The sequence below is a fragment of the Amphibalanus amphitrite genome, unplaced genomic scaffold (assembly GCF_019059575.1).
Source record: "Amphibalanus amphitrite isolate SeventyFive unplaced genomic scaffold, NRLGWU_Aamphi_draft 001146F_arrow, whole genome shotgun sequence".
Lineage (NCBI taxonomy): Eukaryota > Metazoa > Arthropoda > Thecostraca > Balanomorpha > Balanidae > Amphibalanus > Amphibalanus amphitrite.
Genome location: NW_024882640.1, coordinates 96,335 through 114,133, shown reverse-complemented (window position 1 = coordinate 114,133; position 17,799 = coordinate 96,335). Strand labels below are relative to the sequence as shown.

The 17,799-nt window shown below is 51.4% G+C and overlaps 2 protein-coding genes across 2 annotated transcripts; both read right to left on the bottom strand.

Moving 5' to 3' along the window:
* Positions 1–724: 724 nt before the first annotated feature.
* Positions 725–3,349, bottom strand: LOC122370571 (jouberin-like). The gene has a single exon (XM_043346264.1). The coding sequence runs from the start codon at positions 3,347–3,349 to the stop codon at positions 725–727; it is 2,625 nt and encodes an 874-aa protein (XP_043202199.1).
* Positions 3,350–4,150: 801 nt separating this feature from the next.
* Positions 4,151–15,157, bottom strand: LOC122370568 (cyclin-P-like). Its single transcript, XM_043346262.1, has 10 exons — positions 15,106–15,157; positions 14,723–14,840; positions 12,899–13,115; positions 11,785–12,077; positions 11,095–11,220; positions 9,304–9,459; positions 8,704–8,868; positions 7,252–7,463; positions 5,804–5,876; positions 4,151–5,123 (listed from the first exon to the last, which is right to left on the bottom strand). The coding sequence occupies exons 2-10, from the start codon at positions 14,825–14,827 to the stop codon at positions 4,962–4,964; spliced, it is 1,509 nt and encodes a 502-aa protein (XP_043202197.1). The 5' UTR covers positions 14,828–14,840; positions 15,106–15,157; the 3' UTR covers positions 4,151–4,961.
* Between the last annotated feature and the right edge of the window lie 2,642 nt (positions 15,158–17,799).

Below are 17,799 nucleotides of genomic sequence, written 5' to 3'. Positions count from 1 at the left end.
GCCTCTCGGCCACGGCCATCAGTCGCACACCAGATACGCAGTATCCGCGCTGCAAGAATATCGCAGAACTGCCACTTAAGTGAACTCTTAACTTAAAGTATTTAACTTGACTAAGTTAAAGTGGGCCCACTTAAAGCGGGGGCGCGCCCCGTTCGGTTTCCAAATATGAGAACACGAACTGACTAAATAGGAGCCACACACGTCTACAGACGTCACATGCTAGAACCGAACCCATGAGACATTCATCACCAGTGACCCAGACAGTTTGACCTACGCGACACAAAGTCCTTTCCTTCGTGACGTGGCTATCGAGGCAGAACGCCGTTATCGCGCCGCTACGCTAGTGTCAGTTCGTAATCAGTGCAGGCTCTGGATGTTTCATCAGTCAGTCTGAGAGTGGCTCTGACCATGATGCACTGCGTGGCCCTCCGTAGCCGTGTTACTATCGGAGATAACGACGCTGTGGTTATCGTGTAGCGGATTGTCGTCAATCAGTACTAGACGATCACTTTTCTTCAGTGTATCGAAGAACGACCAAAAAACACGCACTAACACAATGACAAGTGTACTGGCGTATCTCAAATGATTGCCCAAGGAAGCTCCAACAAACATCACAAACACAACATGGCCCAGTTTGTTAACAGATCTCGGCGCGCACCCCCATCAATACGGCAATTCTATTCCTGCACACTCCCCCCCCCCCCCCCGAGGTCAGGTCGGGCGGTCACACTCCCGGGTCGGTACGGCTCAGAGCGTCCCTCTGTTTCTGCTCCCTGCGTCGGCGCCGGTGGCGGGACCGGTGGACCGCCGGCAGCTCCCCGTCACCCTCGCTCGTCGCCAGGCCGGCAGGTGCGCTCAGCACTGTCTCCGAGAGCCGTCCACCGGCCGGGCCGCCGCGCGCCACCTCGATCACAGAGTCCAGACGGTCCAGGATGGCCTGGAAGCGGCGGTTCTCGTGTTCGTCCTCGGGAGGCTCGTCACGGGCCGGTGGTGGGGTCAGCGGCGGCGCTGTGAAGTCGTCAGTGGGTGCCGGCTGGATGGCTCGCGGCAGCAGCGACAGGCCCAGCTGCTCCCCATCGGCCTGCCGTTCGTGCTGTATCAGCTGGACGGTGACGCGCGGGTCGCGGTGCGACGCCACGGCCGTCATGTGCTCCCACGGGTGAAAGTGGACCCCTACCACGGGTCGCGTCCCGCCCAGCGCCGTGTAGGTGGCGCACCGCTCACCCGAATCGAGCGCCCAGACGTGCAGGCACCCGTCCTCCGCCCCGCACAGGTAGTAGGTGCCGCACGGGGTCACCGCTCCGCGCACCAGCGTCCGGCTGTGCAGGTGTCCCCCGAGCGTGCGCAGCGTTACCAGATGGTCCGTGTCGAGCACGGCGATCACACCGCGGCGCGCCTGCACCAGCAGCCGCCGGCCGGCCGGGTGCAGCTCCAGGTGATCGATTGGCGCGCCTCCGACCTCCTCCGGGGCCAGTCGACGCTCCAGGGTCACCTGAGGTCGGCCGCCGACCTCGCGCCACGACCAGACGCTCAGCCGACCGCGAGCGTCACCGGCGTACAGACGACGACCGTCCGCCGAGCAGCAGAGGCTGTTGACGGGCGTCTCTCCGGCGACCAGCTCGTCCGCGAGCCGCGGCTCGGCGCCGGGCGCGTCCCGCACTCCGCTCTCCCAGAGTCGCACCACGCCGTCGAAGCAGCCGGTGACCAGGAACTGAGGGGCAGTCAGGTGGAACAGCGCCGAGTACACGTAGCCCGGGTGTGGCAACACGAGCGCCGTGTACCGGCCGGCCTCGTTCAGGTGCCACAGACGGGCGGTCCAGTCGGCCGAAGCGGTCACCAGTCGGTCGTCAGCCCAGCGCAGGTCGTACACCAGACCAGCGTGGCCGAGCAGCGCGTGCGAGCGCTGGCCGCTCGCCACCTGGTACACCAGCACGGGGAACTGGGCGGCCCGCTGGACGGCGCACGCCAGCCGCTGCCCGCTGCCGTCGAACCGCAGCGTCTGACAGGACTCGCAGTCGTCAGCGAGCGTGGCGCGCCGCGTGTTGGGCAGCCGGCACTGCTGGCCGCTGAGCCGACTCCAGGTGGGCAGCAGCGGCGAGCTGGGCCGCCGGGCTCCCGGCTCCGGGCTGGCTGCCGCTCCGGCCGCCTCCTCCGGCTGGGTGGGGTACAGTGAGCGCCGACCGGGCTCCAGAGCCGGCGGCAGCAGCGCGCTGACGGTGACGTGCAGCGTGGCGGCCAGCCGGTGCCGCCGGCCGCCGGAGCGCCACCAGTTCAGCGCGGGTGTGGTGCGCGCCGCCCGGTCGCCCGGCGGCCGGTACAGCTGCAGCCGCAGCCGGCGCTCCGTGTTGAGCCGACCGCCGGGCGCGGCGCTGCGCAGCCGCAGGAACGCCCAGGCGGTGGTACTCAGCTCCGGCCGCGCCGTGGTCAGCTCGAACAGGAGGCAGACGCGCGGCTCGTCGGCCGTCAGCCGGCTGACCGGCTCGTTGAACAGCAGCAGGTCGTCCCAGGTGATGAGGCCGCCGCCGATTGCCGTGCCCGGCTGCGTCAGAGCCGGCAGGATGGTCTCCACGCCGTCGGGCTCGTAGAAGTAGGTGACGTGCCGATGCGGGTCACACTTGCGCACTGGCTGTCCAGTGGCGTCGTCCACCAGCTGCACGCGCACCATGGGCCGGCTGAGGTGCCAGCTGGCGCCGTCCAGCCGGTCGGCCTGGTGCACCAGCACGCCCAGCACCTGGTCAGCCGCAGCGGCCGGCTCTCCGCCGCCCTCCTCAGCGGTGTGCGGAACGCCGTGCGTCTCAGCCAGCTCAGCCGCCTGCTGGTCGCTCGGTACATGGGCCTTCTTTCTGCCACGGCGGCCCGGGCGACGCGGGGGTCTGCTGGGCGGCTCGCCAGGGTTCGCCGGCCCATCGCCCTGACCGGCGGCAGTTTCATCGACCACCCTCAAACTGGCGCCGGGATCAGCGGAGACACTTTTACCTGGCCTCTCTTCCATTTCATGTTCTTCAACGAGAACATCCGGCCTCTTACGACGTTCGCGATCCTTTCGACGACCTTTTGATGCGTGTCGATCGGTCTTCTTGACCCTCTTCCCACTCTCGACATTGCCATCATCCACATCGGCTTCCTTGACCTCGACCTCCTTGCTCTGTTCCATTTCGGTCATTTCATACGAAGGATTCTGCCAGCCTTGCAGTTCATTATTTCCCTGGCTGTTTCTGCCGGTCGTCTTGTGCTTTTTGTCGCCGAGCACCGCCGACAGAGAGCGCCGCGTCCGTTCGACCAGGCCCTCGGGCATCTGACTGCCGCCCTCTGCCGCCGTCAGGGGCTGCTTGTCGCCAGCCGAGACCATATTTACTCTCAGCTGCTTGCTGTTCTCAACACAATCACAACCATAAGGCACGCGGCACAAACATCAAAGGCGATGGTCCACTGCGATACTCCTCGAAAAGGGAGAAACACTGTAAGCTCTGAACTCTGAAGTTTAGGGAACACTGTTAGCTCGGCGGACTGATCTCTCGAACATAGCCTGCTCACCCAAACACGGTATCCCACCCACTCACACCGTCTACATCAAACACGAGCGTAGTCTGTTGCTCGGCGTTCCTGGAGCCGTGCTATCGGTGGTTTGTTGTGTGGAGAGGCCGTTGCCTAGCAGCGGAAATCGATCGCCCGGCCGCACCTGCCTCCCAGTCCACCGCACTGGGTCCGTCCTATGTGGCCACCAGGCACCAGACGGCGCGGCCGGCGGCCTGTACCACTCACAGGGGACGCTGGTAGCTCGAACCACATCCACTCGAATCCTGCTAGCATCTGCTCCGGCTTCGCTAGTGCTCAACGCACCAGAGACATGCATTGGGAACTTTAGCTAAGCCTGAGCCGGTAAAATGCGCATTATATAAGAATAGGTTAATCGATTTAAGGGGCTAGTATTTCATTTGGCCTGCCTATAGTACCTAGATCACACCCGTCGGATGTAAGTGGGGATGCAAATGTAAGAAAATGGTGCGGCATATAGGTAGTCGGCGCAGGGCTAAATCCGTTTTTACCAGTAGTTCAGGTATCGACTATCGAGGAAAAGGGTTTCCCGGCTTTTTACATGTATGTTGAAGCTCATATTTGTGGTCATATTTATGGTGCACCAAGTATCTGCTCCTGTTATCGAATGAACATTTATTTTGCACCGCATTTAAAACAAACCTCAAAGAAAAATGCAGCAATATTAAACACATGATATGAAATATAACCCAACATAAACGGCGAATAATAATAACATGAACACTGAACAGTAATAAATAGGAACACGATCAGTTCTGAGCAGCATGTTGACGGCAAAACATTCGACTCTTACCGAAAGAAAATGCACGACGGCGGACGGAGAAGCATATTTAGCACCGAGCTCCGTCCAACAGTATTAGATCCTGAGCTGCAGGTCTCTGGCCACCTAACCGGCAGCCGGCACCAAAGTCTGCAGCATTTCCCACGACACACGTGTGCCCTCCAAAGGACCTTGTCAGGCACTCAATGAGACAAACGGGAAATCGAGCGGTAGGTGTGTCGGTACGGCATTCATCAAAGGCCACCATATCAAAATTTAAAGTTAAAACATCAGTGAAAAAAATAAGTTTGGATGAGGCCCTCGATTGCAATGAAGGTAAAATTATATGAAAAGCAAACATTCGTATAAAAGGACTATAAAACAAGCAATGACGCGAGCGAATGTATTCAGTCTTCGATCCTGCCGATCATTGAATCTCCATAGTGAAGGCAGGAAAAAGACGCGGTTCACTTTAGATAAACGAATCGATTACATAATAGGCAATAGGCATGCCGCAATGATGGGCGACACATGGACACACATAAAATATCAAAAATACACACAAACATAACTCGCCGCCAGCACCCTCCGCCGTTCCTCCCACTCTGACCTATAGTTCCCCATGTCACCCAGCCTTTGACCTAGCTCAGTACTCCTGAGACAGACGGGAGGCCGGTGACTGCGGGGGTGGCAGCAGCGGACGGCCCAGCTGACGAAGCAGCACCCGCTGCACGTGTGCTGGGGACAGCTGTTCGCAGAGCGCCAGCCCCTGGTAGCGCGACTGGCTGCTGAACTTGTTGCGGGCTCCCTGTCGTACATGCGAACATATCACACACGCACGCAACCGAGTAATTTACGGCAGCACAACGCTCCTACGATTTTTGATACATAATCAAAATGTTATGCAGGCGTTATAAAGATAAACCTAAGTTATTTATTGTGCATACCTGCTGTAAAGACTTACTTCAACAGGTCAATTGAATGCTTATGCTGAAAATATTAAATATGTAACAATAGGTATCTAAGTTGAACAGCAGAAAACTAAACGGCAGTTTTAAAACTTAATTGAGCCTTGTTTAGGGTTAAAGGATGCATTTGTCAGTTTGTGAATCCTTTACCTATTTAGTGTTGTCCATATATCAAAAGATTAACGCGCATATGCTATAGCCATTTAAATAGCGTTTAACTTCTATCTCTCTAGCTATCTCCAATAGCTCATAGCTCAAGTAACTAGACCCAGGGATTTCCCGAGCAACATGGACGTTCCGATCGATACATGGTGTAGTAATGTCAATAGACAGCGGAACGGGGGGGGGGGCACCGGGGCACCGTGCCCCTTTGATTTTGGCATTTTAACATTAGCCCTATGGGCTTTGCACGGAAAAATGGGACCAAAAGTCGGCAGTGCCCCCCCCCCCTTAATTGAAGGTGTTCCTCCGCCACTGGCAATGTCAGTTTCAGTTCATTTAGTTAGTTACCGCTAATTACCTTTAGTTTTGAGGTATGAGAGTCACGCAGCTCCAACAGAAGTAATGTCGATATCGACAACACGTCTTCTTCCCTGGAAGTGGAAGATAAAGGCATGAACAAGCGCATCGCTGGAGAAAGTACGGCGATCCATAATTTTCACTACTGGGGCGTGGCTCGATGATAACCATTGTTTAGTGTGGGTTGTTAAAAATGTGTTCAAATAGAACAGATTTATTTAACCCGGCGGCCGCTGGGCCTCCGCGCCACCCGCCGGCCGCTGGGGGGGCATAAAGTTGCCCCCCCCTTTACTTCTGCGACGATATCGTCGCAACGCGAGGAGATAGAGAAGCGAAACTTTGCACACATCTTCCTGAATACCTAGCCGAGGTTGTGTCCAAATTTGGTGTCGATCCCATTTGAAATGACGTCACAGTGACGTCATAAGTGAAATTATAGATTTGCGACTCTCATATTCCTCACGATACATCACATATATGGGACCGAACATAAAAAGCCGATTATTGGTCAGAAACTAGATGGAAGTGTAGTAAGATGTTTTAGGATGACAGCAGGTGCTGTCTAGTTCACTTACAGTCGAGTTTCATGCTCAGCGTCATCAGAAACGGTCCATATCGGAAAACGACAAAACTTTATGACGTCACTGTGACGTCATCTTAGGTGCTACAACCACCAAACTTTCCTCAAACATTGCCTAGGTATTCATTTGAAGCTATGCCAAGTTTCACGTTCGTAGCTCATCAGGTTTCGGAGATATTTCACAAAACGTAAAGGGGGGGGGCAACTTTATGCCCCCCCCCCAGCGGCTCGTGGGTTAATCGAAATTTGCCTGCAATTATTGAAAGACGCTTCATAGACACCTGAACTGTATTTTAGCATCCACAATTCGTTAAATGGTCGGCAAAATAAACAAACCAAATAGAATACAATTCTCAGCTGCTAAACCATGGACAAAAAGTGTTGCAGTTCAGCTTAATGTACAGAGTACACCAATCCGTCTATAATGCAAGAGTAGATGTTTATTATACTAAACGTCTTTCCCCACACCAACTTTTTTACGCATTTTCCAAAACGCTGTTCTCATCTCATCGAATTTCACAGCCAATTCCACTTTGAACGAAAAGTTCTCCGTATGCTGCCTGACAATCTGTTCGGTATTCAGTGGACTTCCCCTTCGCGATTATTATTCTGTCAGTTTTTTCCTAGTCTCTCAAACAATATCCGATTTTCTCAATTTTCTCAAGCGAACGCCTATCCAATGCGCGCCCGCAGTGCTTAGTTCATACCCCTGCCAATAGATGGCTCTCGTATATGCGCCTGTAAGATGCTGTGCCGCACGACCCCATGCCAACGCACCGCTGCATGCACGCACTCGGTGAGCTCGACCCGTCGAACCTGAGCCGTTGAGGCTTTGAAAATGACCCTTTTACTCAAATATACCGGTGTACCTGTGGTAGAGGAGATCGTCGGGCGAGCAGGGAGGCGTCTCGTCTCCGTGTCTCCCCGTCACGTCTCCGTGCCTCCCTGCCGCGTTTCCGAGCAGCAGCAGAGCTGTGTGGATGACTGCGACGGCGACCAGCGAGGGCGGACGGTGAACCCCGCCCAGACGACAACCGGCCAGATCCAGCAGGTACTCACAGGTGTGAGTGAGCCGTTCACCCTGCGGACAGACCGGTCGTAAGGCCACTGACGGCAAAGCTCAGAGAAGACGGTCTTATTGCGAATGTAGGCAAACTTTCCGTGCAGGTAGCCGTTCAAGGACTTGAGACATCACAGACATCTCGTGCAAAAGCTACGTCATACAAGCAAGCCATAAGATTACTGCTTAGAGAAGCCGAATTGAGAGGCGACAGGTAGGTTTACACGATAGAAAATTACCTTACGGGTACACTTACTTTGCATCACTTATATTTACGAGTACCTATAAGCAATGGTAAGGACATTGTGTACCTACTACCTTCAAGCAATGTGCCATGTTTACATTTTAGCAAGAAGGTCCTTGTAGTTGCAAGGTAAGTTAATCATTCGCCGCTTCTCGCCAGAGAGAGAACATTGCTCCTTTGACCCTGCAGGCTTGGAAGTCTAGGAAAACGTTGCTTTGATGAAGTTGAATTGAAACAAAATAACCAAAGTAATTAGGGCCGCCAGAAATGGTCGGTGCGCCGCCATTTTGTCAGGCATATTTTGCGCTGATAACACGTTATCTGGCTCCCACAACCTGTCTGACCTCCAAACACGGTGGACACGAGAATCCGGGCTTAGTGCAGACCCATTGCTAGCCGCCATTAGCTCAAGGAAAACAAAGGCTTTCTGGAGGCACATCAAACACACAGATAAGCCAAGGAACAGCTCTTCGTTTCAACAAAACAGGGTGTATAAGACCTAGAAAGTGGAAACGCCTGATGATGTGCAAAGGCAGGACTTAATTTCAGCAGGAGAAGCATGCATGTAAATATTTGAACTATCCGAGACAAAGGAGAAGTTATCTAGTAAAGTTTGCGCAAGGATAAAAAGTTAAAGAAAGTAACTAACTTTTAATCCAGGAAAACAAAAAACAATGAAGTTGTCAACAAACACTAGCGAAGGAAAACCAAACTTAGGCATCACGATAAGCTGAAATGCCTTAAAAACCATACGGCATAGCGACAGACGAAGTGGCTCACTAAATTATATATTATACCATCCGGCCAGATGCATATGTCGTACAATTAATTGCACTTTCTGATTAGGACCCGGTGAATCTAGGCTCCAGAATGTGGGATGCCGGAGTCTCTCGAGGTCTGGAAGTCGGATGTCAGGGCTCACCCGATGTCCAAAAGTCAGGAATGTGGGGGAGGCGGGAGGGCCTGAGGTCTGCTGACGTATGGTGGTCAGAGAGCTAATCGGTTGCGATCAATCACCTGCTCTCCGGCGGTCAGACGTCGCCGGTGCAGCTGCAGCGAGACGAAGGCGCCCGGGTGGACGCGCAGCAGCCGGAAGTCGGTCACACGCACCACCAGCAGCTCCATGTTCAGCAGGCTGCCGAGCGCGTACCCGTCCATGGTCAGCTTCAGCAGCTGGCGAGCCTGCGGCAGACGAGGACGGCCGTCAGCCGCCGCGCCGGTCTGTCCTCTGCGGTCTGCGGGGCCGCCTCGGTCGGTCGATGACTCGCTCTCGTGACCGCACAGGAGTGACACTTTATAACAGACCGGCTCTCTCAAAAGATGAGGCGCCTTTGTTGGTTGAAAAATTGCGGTTGTCTGTTAAAAGTGGAGATCACTTCGCAACATGCCGTGAACACAACTGGTCTACCACAGATAACATCGTTTTCTCTACGTATATTCCGGCGGAACAAATACAAACATTATTTCATTTTATCTATCTTCCTCATATCTGGCCTTCCCGGCAGCTACGTTATTAAACCTACTGCAGCACGTTCCTCTTAACCTCATCGAGCGCCTGGCTCCATCCGTGGCCTCCCACCCACACCATAGTGCGTTAGTAATCAGGCCGTTCCTCACCGAGGGCAGGCGGGGATCCTCCATTTTGGCCGCCAGCCAGAGACAGGCGACTCCGAGCAGCTGCAAGTTGTCCAGCGGGCAGCTCAAGTCAGCCAGCACCCGGTCCAGCAGCGCCAGAGCCAGGTGCAGAGTGCCGCCGGTCAGACGCAGGTAGTGCTGCGAGCAGACGTGCCTTCGACGTCACAGCAAGCAATGATGGGAGTGCCACGCCCGCGTCCAATTAGCGGAAACGGTAATGCGCAACGAAACTGGCTGCTGTATATCACCTTTGGAAAACAGAGCAGATACCTTTCTCGATGCACCTCAATCGCGCAGGTTTAGCCGGATGTCAACAAACCAAAATTACTGGAAAACTCAAAGCGCACTTCGTTAGTTTAAAGCCGACAATCAACAGGCGGTAGATAAGGTTTGTGATACTTAACCATTCACAAGGGACAAACTTCTTACAAAGCATCTCGGAAGTTCACTTAAACTTCAAAACTGTCTTCGGTCTCTTGGGATCCAGGACACTAAAAGAGACGCGTGCGTGACTGATCCCTCAGCAGCCGACGAGGAATGAGGAGAAGCTGCCTTTAGAGCCTTAGACTATGGGCTAGGAGGGGCAGTCAGCGTAGGGATCGTGCCCAATCAACATGCATGGCCGCCGCCTAGACCAAGAAGACCGCCGAAATGGTCAATAAAGGAGGCGCCGCGATATCCGTTGCGGTCTATATTTGGTCTGATTGGTGCACCGGGGAAAACTGACCCCCGTCGTCGGCTTTCCGAAAAGCATCAGCGGGGCTATGCCAGCTCTGCGCTCTCAGCCTAACAAGATATCAACGCATCAAGCTACCGATCCCGGCATCGCACTTTTGGTGCACATCAAGTGGCGAATTATGAATATAAATTATTTTCGTTAGCAGATAATTCTGAACTTGTTTTATAGTTACGAACTTTTTTAACGTTAAGTGCTTCTGCTGCTAGATAATGCACATGCCAACGATCAATCAAAACCTAAAGGTACAATTTGCTGTCCCCGCAAAGCACTCAAAACGTCAAACGCTTTCATCAGAATTCAGAAGTTTAACAATATAAATGAACTTATTGAATATAACATAACTTCAGTAATAATTGAACCGCCCACAATTCTGCGTAGTAACCATGCTCCACAATATACCGCCTATTTGTGTGCAATATTGCAACAAGAGAACCTGCCATCCCATCAAGCCTCGCAAGCCGCGCGTGCCTCGCCACAAAAACCGTGCCGGCTCTAGCTCCCATTTGAGCCCGGGGCGCCGGCTGAAGAGCGGGAGGAGGCCAGGTATTAATGTGACGACACAAACCCATTAGACGGACAGTCGAGACCCGCGCCAACAAACCGCCGCCTCCCGGCCCCGGGAGGCGCTCGATACCGACTGCGCCGGTCCCGGGGCGACCCGGCCCAACCACCGAGAGTCGGCCCGGGCCGCGCCGCGGTAACTTCCCACATCGATCGCCCATGGGAGCGATCTGGACCGCAGCCCAGGGGCGGCAATCAAACCGACGACCAAAGTAGCCGAAATTAGTCCCTCGGTAAAATAGGAGCGTGACTTCTTCAGTTGAGTGGGTACAACTTGAAATAGATCCAACAGTGAAAGACTCGCAAGTAGCGGGAAATTTTAATGAGGAAACTTCTCCCTGTAATTAACAGCTCCTGCCTTCTATATTATTCTTTTATGCGATTTGGTATCAATATTCCCACGGGGTCTCACGCAGAGTATCAATATTCCTTCTATGCCCTGACGCCCTGTTGAGCTGTGCTGATGACCTCACCTGGACCATAATCAGCCAGTCGACCACCACAGCTCTGTCGGAGGCAGTCACCGAGGGCTGGCCGGCCAGAAAGTCCGTGTCCAGACGCTGGAGCTCCTCCTGATCCAGCAGCTCCTGCAGGATGTCCTGATGGACACACGTTCAATCAGTGGATCATGGCCTACAGTGGCCTTTCAGTGCAGCGGGTCAAAGCTGTATCATATATGGCCTATGCAGAGGAATGCTATAAGACACACGTAGGTGAAAAATGAAGAGAGTAGCACCAAAGTTACGAGCAATTTGTACACGTTATATCGCTCATAGCGAAGGCCGGGACCAAATCGCAATAAAATTTTGCAATCTACAAATAACCTAACATCAGACTAAAGCATACTATCCTTATGCTGATTATGTAAGAACATATTTGTGTTATGAGGTTATCGGTGCAGCCAACAAATAACTAAATGAAATTACTTTTATTGACGTTTCGGTTCCAAGCAACTTTTGTCAGAATTACAAGTTCTAAACACACGTATCAAAATGCACATATTTCAAACACACTGCGACTGAAAATCGTTTGTATTTATTTGTTGGCTACACCGATAACCTCATAACACCTACTATCTTTATAAAAGAGTACGCAATACGCATACCGCCCAGACTTCATCTAAGCCAAGCCGGTTGCTAAACCGTTAAAGAGCACCATTTTACCTCAACATACTCGTCCTCGGCGGCTTTTGTCGTCTCGGGAACACCGCTCGCTGCTTTCGTCTGGTCAGCCGGGAGGAGCGGCTGAGCGGTCCCTGGCTCGGCTTCATCAGCTGGTGCTGTTTCATCAGCAGACGGTTGTCGCTCCTCAGCAGACAGTTTTCGCTCCTCAGCAGCCAGCTGTCGCTCCTCAGTAGACAGTTGTCGCTCCTTAGCAGACAGTTGTCGCTCCTCAGCAGCCAGATGCTTTTCGCTCGCTGGCTCAGATTTTTTCTCAGCAGCGGCCGCTGCCTCCTCTGTTCATAGTCACACACGGACAGTGTAAAAAGGTGACTATAAATTATGCTAACGTACGGATGTGCATTGCCCACGGATGCGAACGTGATGGTTTCCTTATAGGCCTGGATGTGGTCAACAGCGTATGCTGTCTAAAATGATCCTGAAGACCCCGTCACGATTGACGGTGTCTTCTCAGCAGCCTTTTGTTGTTTCCAAACGTCCAGCAAATACATATGTCGTGCACTGCTCAGCAGCTTTTTAAATTGAATGCAATGCTGGATGGCTGGCACTTATCAGCAGCTCATCTATGCTGGTTTGTCCAATTTAAACAACCAGTTTTGAGTTTACATGGACGACGCCATGTTTGACGTGACCATGTTAGACAACATACGCTGTTGAACACATCTCGTGTTTGTGAAAAATACACGAGAGCTCTCAAAACTTCTCTGCAATCTGGGGGACGGGAAACATGTCGGTCCATTTCTCACAAATACGGACGGCCTGGGCCGATAACCAGGCCGGAAACCAGCTTACGTCCGCACACGTCGGTCCGGAGTAAACAAACTGATGAACCGTCGCCGGACCGTCCGCGCGCCGTCTCCCCTCACCGTTGCCGACTGAGCCCGGGGCTGGGATTGGATTTCGGTAAGGCTGAACATGGTGGCTCGTGTTTCATCACGCTATTGCGACCTGACTGCTAGATTCTTTTAAAAATGCATATCAAAATAACTGATCGGCAATGAATGCAAAAGTTCAAACACAAGCTGTGGACACTCAACCCCAGCCATTCGCCACACGCTCAGTTGCTCCTTATACTCGTATCTCGCTACGTATGTACCTGCTCGTTTCCTGTTGACCGCTGCTCGCGTTTCGTACCCATGACAGATCTTGGCCGGCTGACGGGGCTGCGCAGCGGTCGTGGCTCGCGCCCCACCCCCGGCCGGCACCCGTGAGCGGGGTGCCTCTACACACCCGTCCACCAGCGAGGACCTCTTGACGAGCGGCGGTTTCGGGCGACGCCGAGACTGCTGAATCGGTCTGAGCGGGGACCGGCTCTGCGGCGACAGACAGAGTTCCACCGTGAGGAGCCCTTCCATCCTTTGATACAGTGACTGACGACAGAAAACTGAACGACAACAGTCCGAGACTCCTTGAAACTGTGAAACACACATCACACGTTCAAGTCCACTTAGCTCTCTTACACTAACAAGCCTACTTCTATCGTGCAATGCACGGGATAATTTTTATGATTGCGCTCAATAACTTAATATGTATTGAAGAAAATAAACATGTGCTCGGGGGGGGGGGGCTCTGCAGAGCCCTCCTCCCGTTTTTCGGCAATATCTTGTTAACAGTTTGACGGATCGACACGAAACTTGAGTACCTTCAGCGGTATCGATTTGACACGTTGTGTTACAATTTCAATCTTCTAACTACCATATTTTGGCCGGAAATGACGTCAGACGTTGGCCGATTTTGATGCGATTGAACTACGGCAAACGCTCTCAAGAGCTCAGTTTTAAAGCTAGATCCAATTTCTTTAGGTACATGAGTGGACTACAAATACACGTAGGTAGCTTTCAAACTGCAATCTCGAATTTCCGATTTTTTATTATAAAATATTTATTTACAATAACAGAAAATATAGGTATTTTTGATTTTTTCAGAAAGCTTCATTTCTCGCAAAAACCGGAATACCTTTATGTGATAGAACACACCGATAAATTACTTTAGCAAGTTGTAGCCCAATATCTTCAAAAATAGCCAAGTTTTTTGCATTAGTATTAAAATTTTACAATTATATATTTTTCAAAACCGATTTTCAGCACGTTTTTGACATCAAACAGCAACATAAGTGGCACCATCGTGTTCCTTAGCTCAAACTGCATCTGATAGCCACTTTTTATTTAAAAAGCATTTTATTTTCAAAATTTGACCTTTACTGACCTGAAAGTGACCTGACCTCCGGTAAACTCAGCTGAAAATGACCTCAAATGACACAGACGACATTGTTTTCGAAATGTAATAGTAAAATGGACCATTAAAACATGCGTGACATGCATAAAACATGCGTCACGTGACCGATACATGATATACAATTTTTGTGACCTAGGATGACCTGGCCTTGCCCTGAAAAATTCGAAGTAAAAGTTCGGTACCTTCAGGGTTTCTTAGGCATCAAAGAGTGCGTAAACCAAAAATGAGCCTGATCGAACTTGTCAGCCGGTGGTCAGAGCCTAAATTGTGAACAAGCAGAAATGCTGATAATTTTTACTTTGACCTGACCTGTGACGTCATCGGTGACCTCGAGGTAAATGAAAATAGGGTTTGTTCGACAGTTTTTCCAGGGCTATCAGACGCTGTTTGAATTTTGACGATCGGCCCAGTAGTTTCGGAGATAGGAGGGGGGGGGGGCTCTGGAGAGCCCCCTTCAGTCACTCGCGTTACGGGGAATACCCAAGTCATGCGCGGGTTAACGTTTACGTGTGCGGTTTAACATAACGTTTTGTGAGACACAATCAATCCGTAGTCAAATTGTTAAACCATGTTCTAGCAACAGCTACAAACCTCTCCATGACAAGACTCGACTATCTCTGACATACCTATCTCTGCTCCGGAATCTCCGTCAGTGCCGACTACTATTATGGACTATGGTACTGACCAGGACAACGCTGAGTCGGCAGTGCTTGCGGTCCGGCTCCATCTCTGGTGCGGAGGCGTTGCTCAAGATACGTTTCCTCCCGGAATGGCCGGACTCTGCCCTCATCACAGTCTTTTGCCTGTGGCCCGGGCGTGGCAGGTGGAACAGACACGGTTAACACTGCTCCAGTTCGTTAGCATATGTGAAAGAAAACAGTCGGAGGAATGCTAGCGATTTAACTTTAATTAAGATACATTAAAGGAATAGGTAGGTGATTTGAACGGTTACTGAATTTTCGCCATGAGCACAGCTGTGAAAAATGAAAACAATGCGAACTCGATAGTCATGTGCAAACTGTAGATCTGTTTGATATGCGTTTAGCTGCAGTTAATCGCGTTACTCACTTTGGCCAACCCGTCTGCAGACCGCCCACCACCAAACCTACGCGCCGGCCGCGGCTCACTGGCCTGCGCAGGCTTCAACTCCAGCTGAGCGCTGCCTGGAGTGACGTCATAATGCCTCAGGCTACCGGGTCGGTCAGATGGAGATGCCGATTTACTTGGCCTGATTTACTGGCAAACGCGGTTACAGCTCGATAAAGTGATAAGACGTGCGGTAAGACGAGTGATTTATTTTGTTTAGATTACAATGCTGTACGAGGGTGACGTTTTTTGTGATCGTTACTGATATATTAAGCGTAAATGTATAAATGCCTACTATACGAGCAACATGAGCACATCTATAAAACGATATGCGAGGGATTCATAACATTTATTTCAGTGACTGAGAGAGTGAGTGGTTGAGTGAGTGAGTGATGAGTGAGTGAGTGAGTGAGTGAGTGAGTGAGTGAGTGAGTGAGTGAGTGAGTGAGTGAGAAAGAGAGAAAGAGAGAAAGAGAGAAAGAGAGAAAAAAAAGAGAAAAAGAGAAAAAGAGAAAAAGAGAAAAAGGGAAAAAGAGAAAGGGAGAAAGAGAGAAAGAGAGAAAGAGAGAAAGAGTGAAAGAGAGAAAGAGTGAAAGAGGGACAGAGGGACAGAGACAGAGAGAGAGAGAGAGAGAGAGAGAGAGAGAGAGAGAGAGAGAGAGAGAGAGAGAGGAGAGAGAGAGAGAGAGGAGAGAGAGAGAGAGAGAGAGAGAGAGAGAGAGAGAGAGAGAGAGAGAGAGAGAGAGAGAGAGAGAGAGAGCGAGAGAGAGGAGGGAGAGATAGGGAGGGAGGGAGGGAGGGAGGGAGAAAGACATGGTAGGAATATGGTAAGGAGGAAGGGGAAAACAACGGTACAACAATGATGGAGACTCGTTCAACTGTTATTATGACTGCAACTGTTTTGCATTCTGAAGGTAAAGAAGCGGTCGCATCTAATGCGATGTTTGCCTCACTCGCAGCCAGCCGACAGAGCGCATCGTTACTGCAGGCCTGTTTGTAATAAAAGACGCGCCCGCTGGAGAGAGAAACTACCTGAGTCAGTTTGACAAAGCTGCATATATGTCGAGTGAGTCTAAAGCCGAGTGGGTTGGGTTGTCATATCGCTATCATCTCTGAGGAGGTCGCCTTGTGAAGACTGCGACCGTGAATGCCACACTGCGTTCGGAGTAAAGATGAAAATGTACTCAGCATGCAGACAAAGCGAAAGAATGGAAGGTCGAGAAGAATCGACTCATATGCTTCGACAGCGTTTGAAAAGAAAAGAATGCACCTTGTCATCAGAAGAACGTTTTAAATCCATAGAAGCTCCAGGCTAGCCTTGGAAATTTGTATACCTACTTAACTTGATTATTTCACCTTGCTGGCCATAGAAGTAATCTGCTTATGAAGTCCACCAGCGTAAAAATGTTAAGTCGGTATGCGTAGGACATAAAAGTGACGCATTTTCGGAAAGATGATTTTTAAAACACGGAAGCTTTCAATTGATACTAATTGAACTCAATTTTTATCAGATATCTTAGTCTAAATACCCAACCGTCCTTTAACCCTCGCTGGCCGAGGGGGGTGCCTCCCCCCATAGGGTTTTTTTCGCGATAGCTCCGAACACGCTGGTGATGGAGAGCTGAAAGTTGGTATACCTAATTGTTGATTCAAGCCGTATCTTCTGACATCAATCGAATTTTCGGGTCAGGTCAGGTCACTGACCTATGACGTCATAAGTGAACCTCTGCACGGTCTTCAGATGTCGCAACTTCGCAACGTCCTCAGTGCCAGAGGAGCTTTCACAGGGAGATGAAACTTATGGAACCTAGTATCCATCAGAGTTCTCACAACTTGTATATCTCGGATTCTTTCTAAAGGTCACTTGGGGTCAGGTCGGTCACGTGACCTCACCATTATAAGTCAATAAAGAAAAATGAAAAATGCTAATTTGGCGCCGGGAACGATTTCAAACCATCTCAACCACACGGAATCGTGATTTCATGTGCACTCCTGGCAAGCTTCGATGCTTCACTTTAACATTGCTGACCTTGCGTGACATCATTTAGGACGTCACCAGGGTCATATTAGTTTTCGTCAATCTCCTGTAAATGGGAAGATAAGAGCCCGTTGGAGGGAAGCCTGAATACAAAAAAAAACGATCAAATTGAGCTAGCGAGTCGGGACAGCCACCAATGGACTCGGGAAGGCCTGCCAAATCGAATGACATGCAACATGACCTCCTTCGACCAATTTCGTGACCTGGGGCTCTGACCTGACTGTGACCCGAGGTCAATACTTCAAGTTGACCTCACCCAAACAAAAAGTAGGCATTCCATTCGACGCGCCTGAGCAAGTCGAACACGATGCTGTCAAAATCTCGGCTCTGCGGCCATTTTTACGGAACTCGTACCGTGGTCTACTTGACCTGACCTCAGAGGTCACCGGTTGACCTGAGACCTTAAAATCGGGTATCAGTCGCTGCTTTTTGTAACGGTGCACACGCTCGTTTTTTTCGCGACGCTCTAGCTCTATCTGGGGCGAAACGGCGAGGCGGGGGGGGGGGGGGAGGGTCGTACCCGTCCCCCCTCGGCCGGCGCGTATGTAGAAAACCAATAGGTCCTGCGAGGGTTTTAAGTTTTTTTTTAACGAATGCCGATTTATTCAAGCCTGTATTTCACTTTCACTTGACAAAAC

Excerpts from the sequence above, each read along its gene's own strand:
- LOC122370571 (XM_043346264.1), bottom strand. The coding sequence starts at position 3,349 with ATGGTCTCGGCTGGCGACAAGCAGCCCCTGACGGCGGCAGAGGGCGGC.
- LOC122370568 (XM_043346262.1), bottom strand. The coding sequence starts at position 14,827 with ATGAGGGCAGAGTCCGGCCATTCCGGGAGGAAACGTATCTTGAGCAAC. Across the intron at positions 9,460-11,094 it reads ACTGGCTGATTATGGTCCAG|CACTACCTGCGTCTGACCGG; the intron begins GTGAGGTCATCA and ends GTCTGCTCGCAG. Across the intron at positions 8,869-9,303 it reads AGGATCCCCGCCTGCCCTCG|GCTCGCCAGCTGCTGAAGCT; the intron begins GTGAGGAACGGC and ends CGTCTGCCGCAG.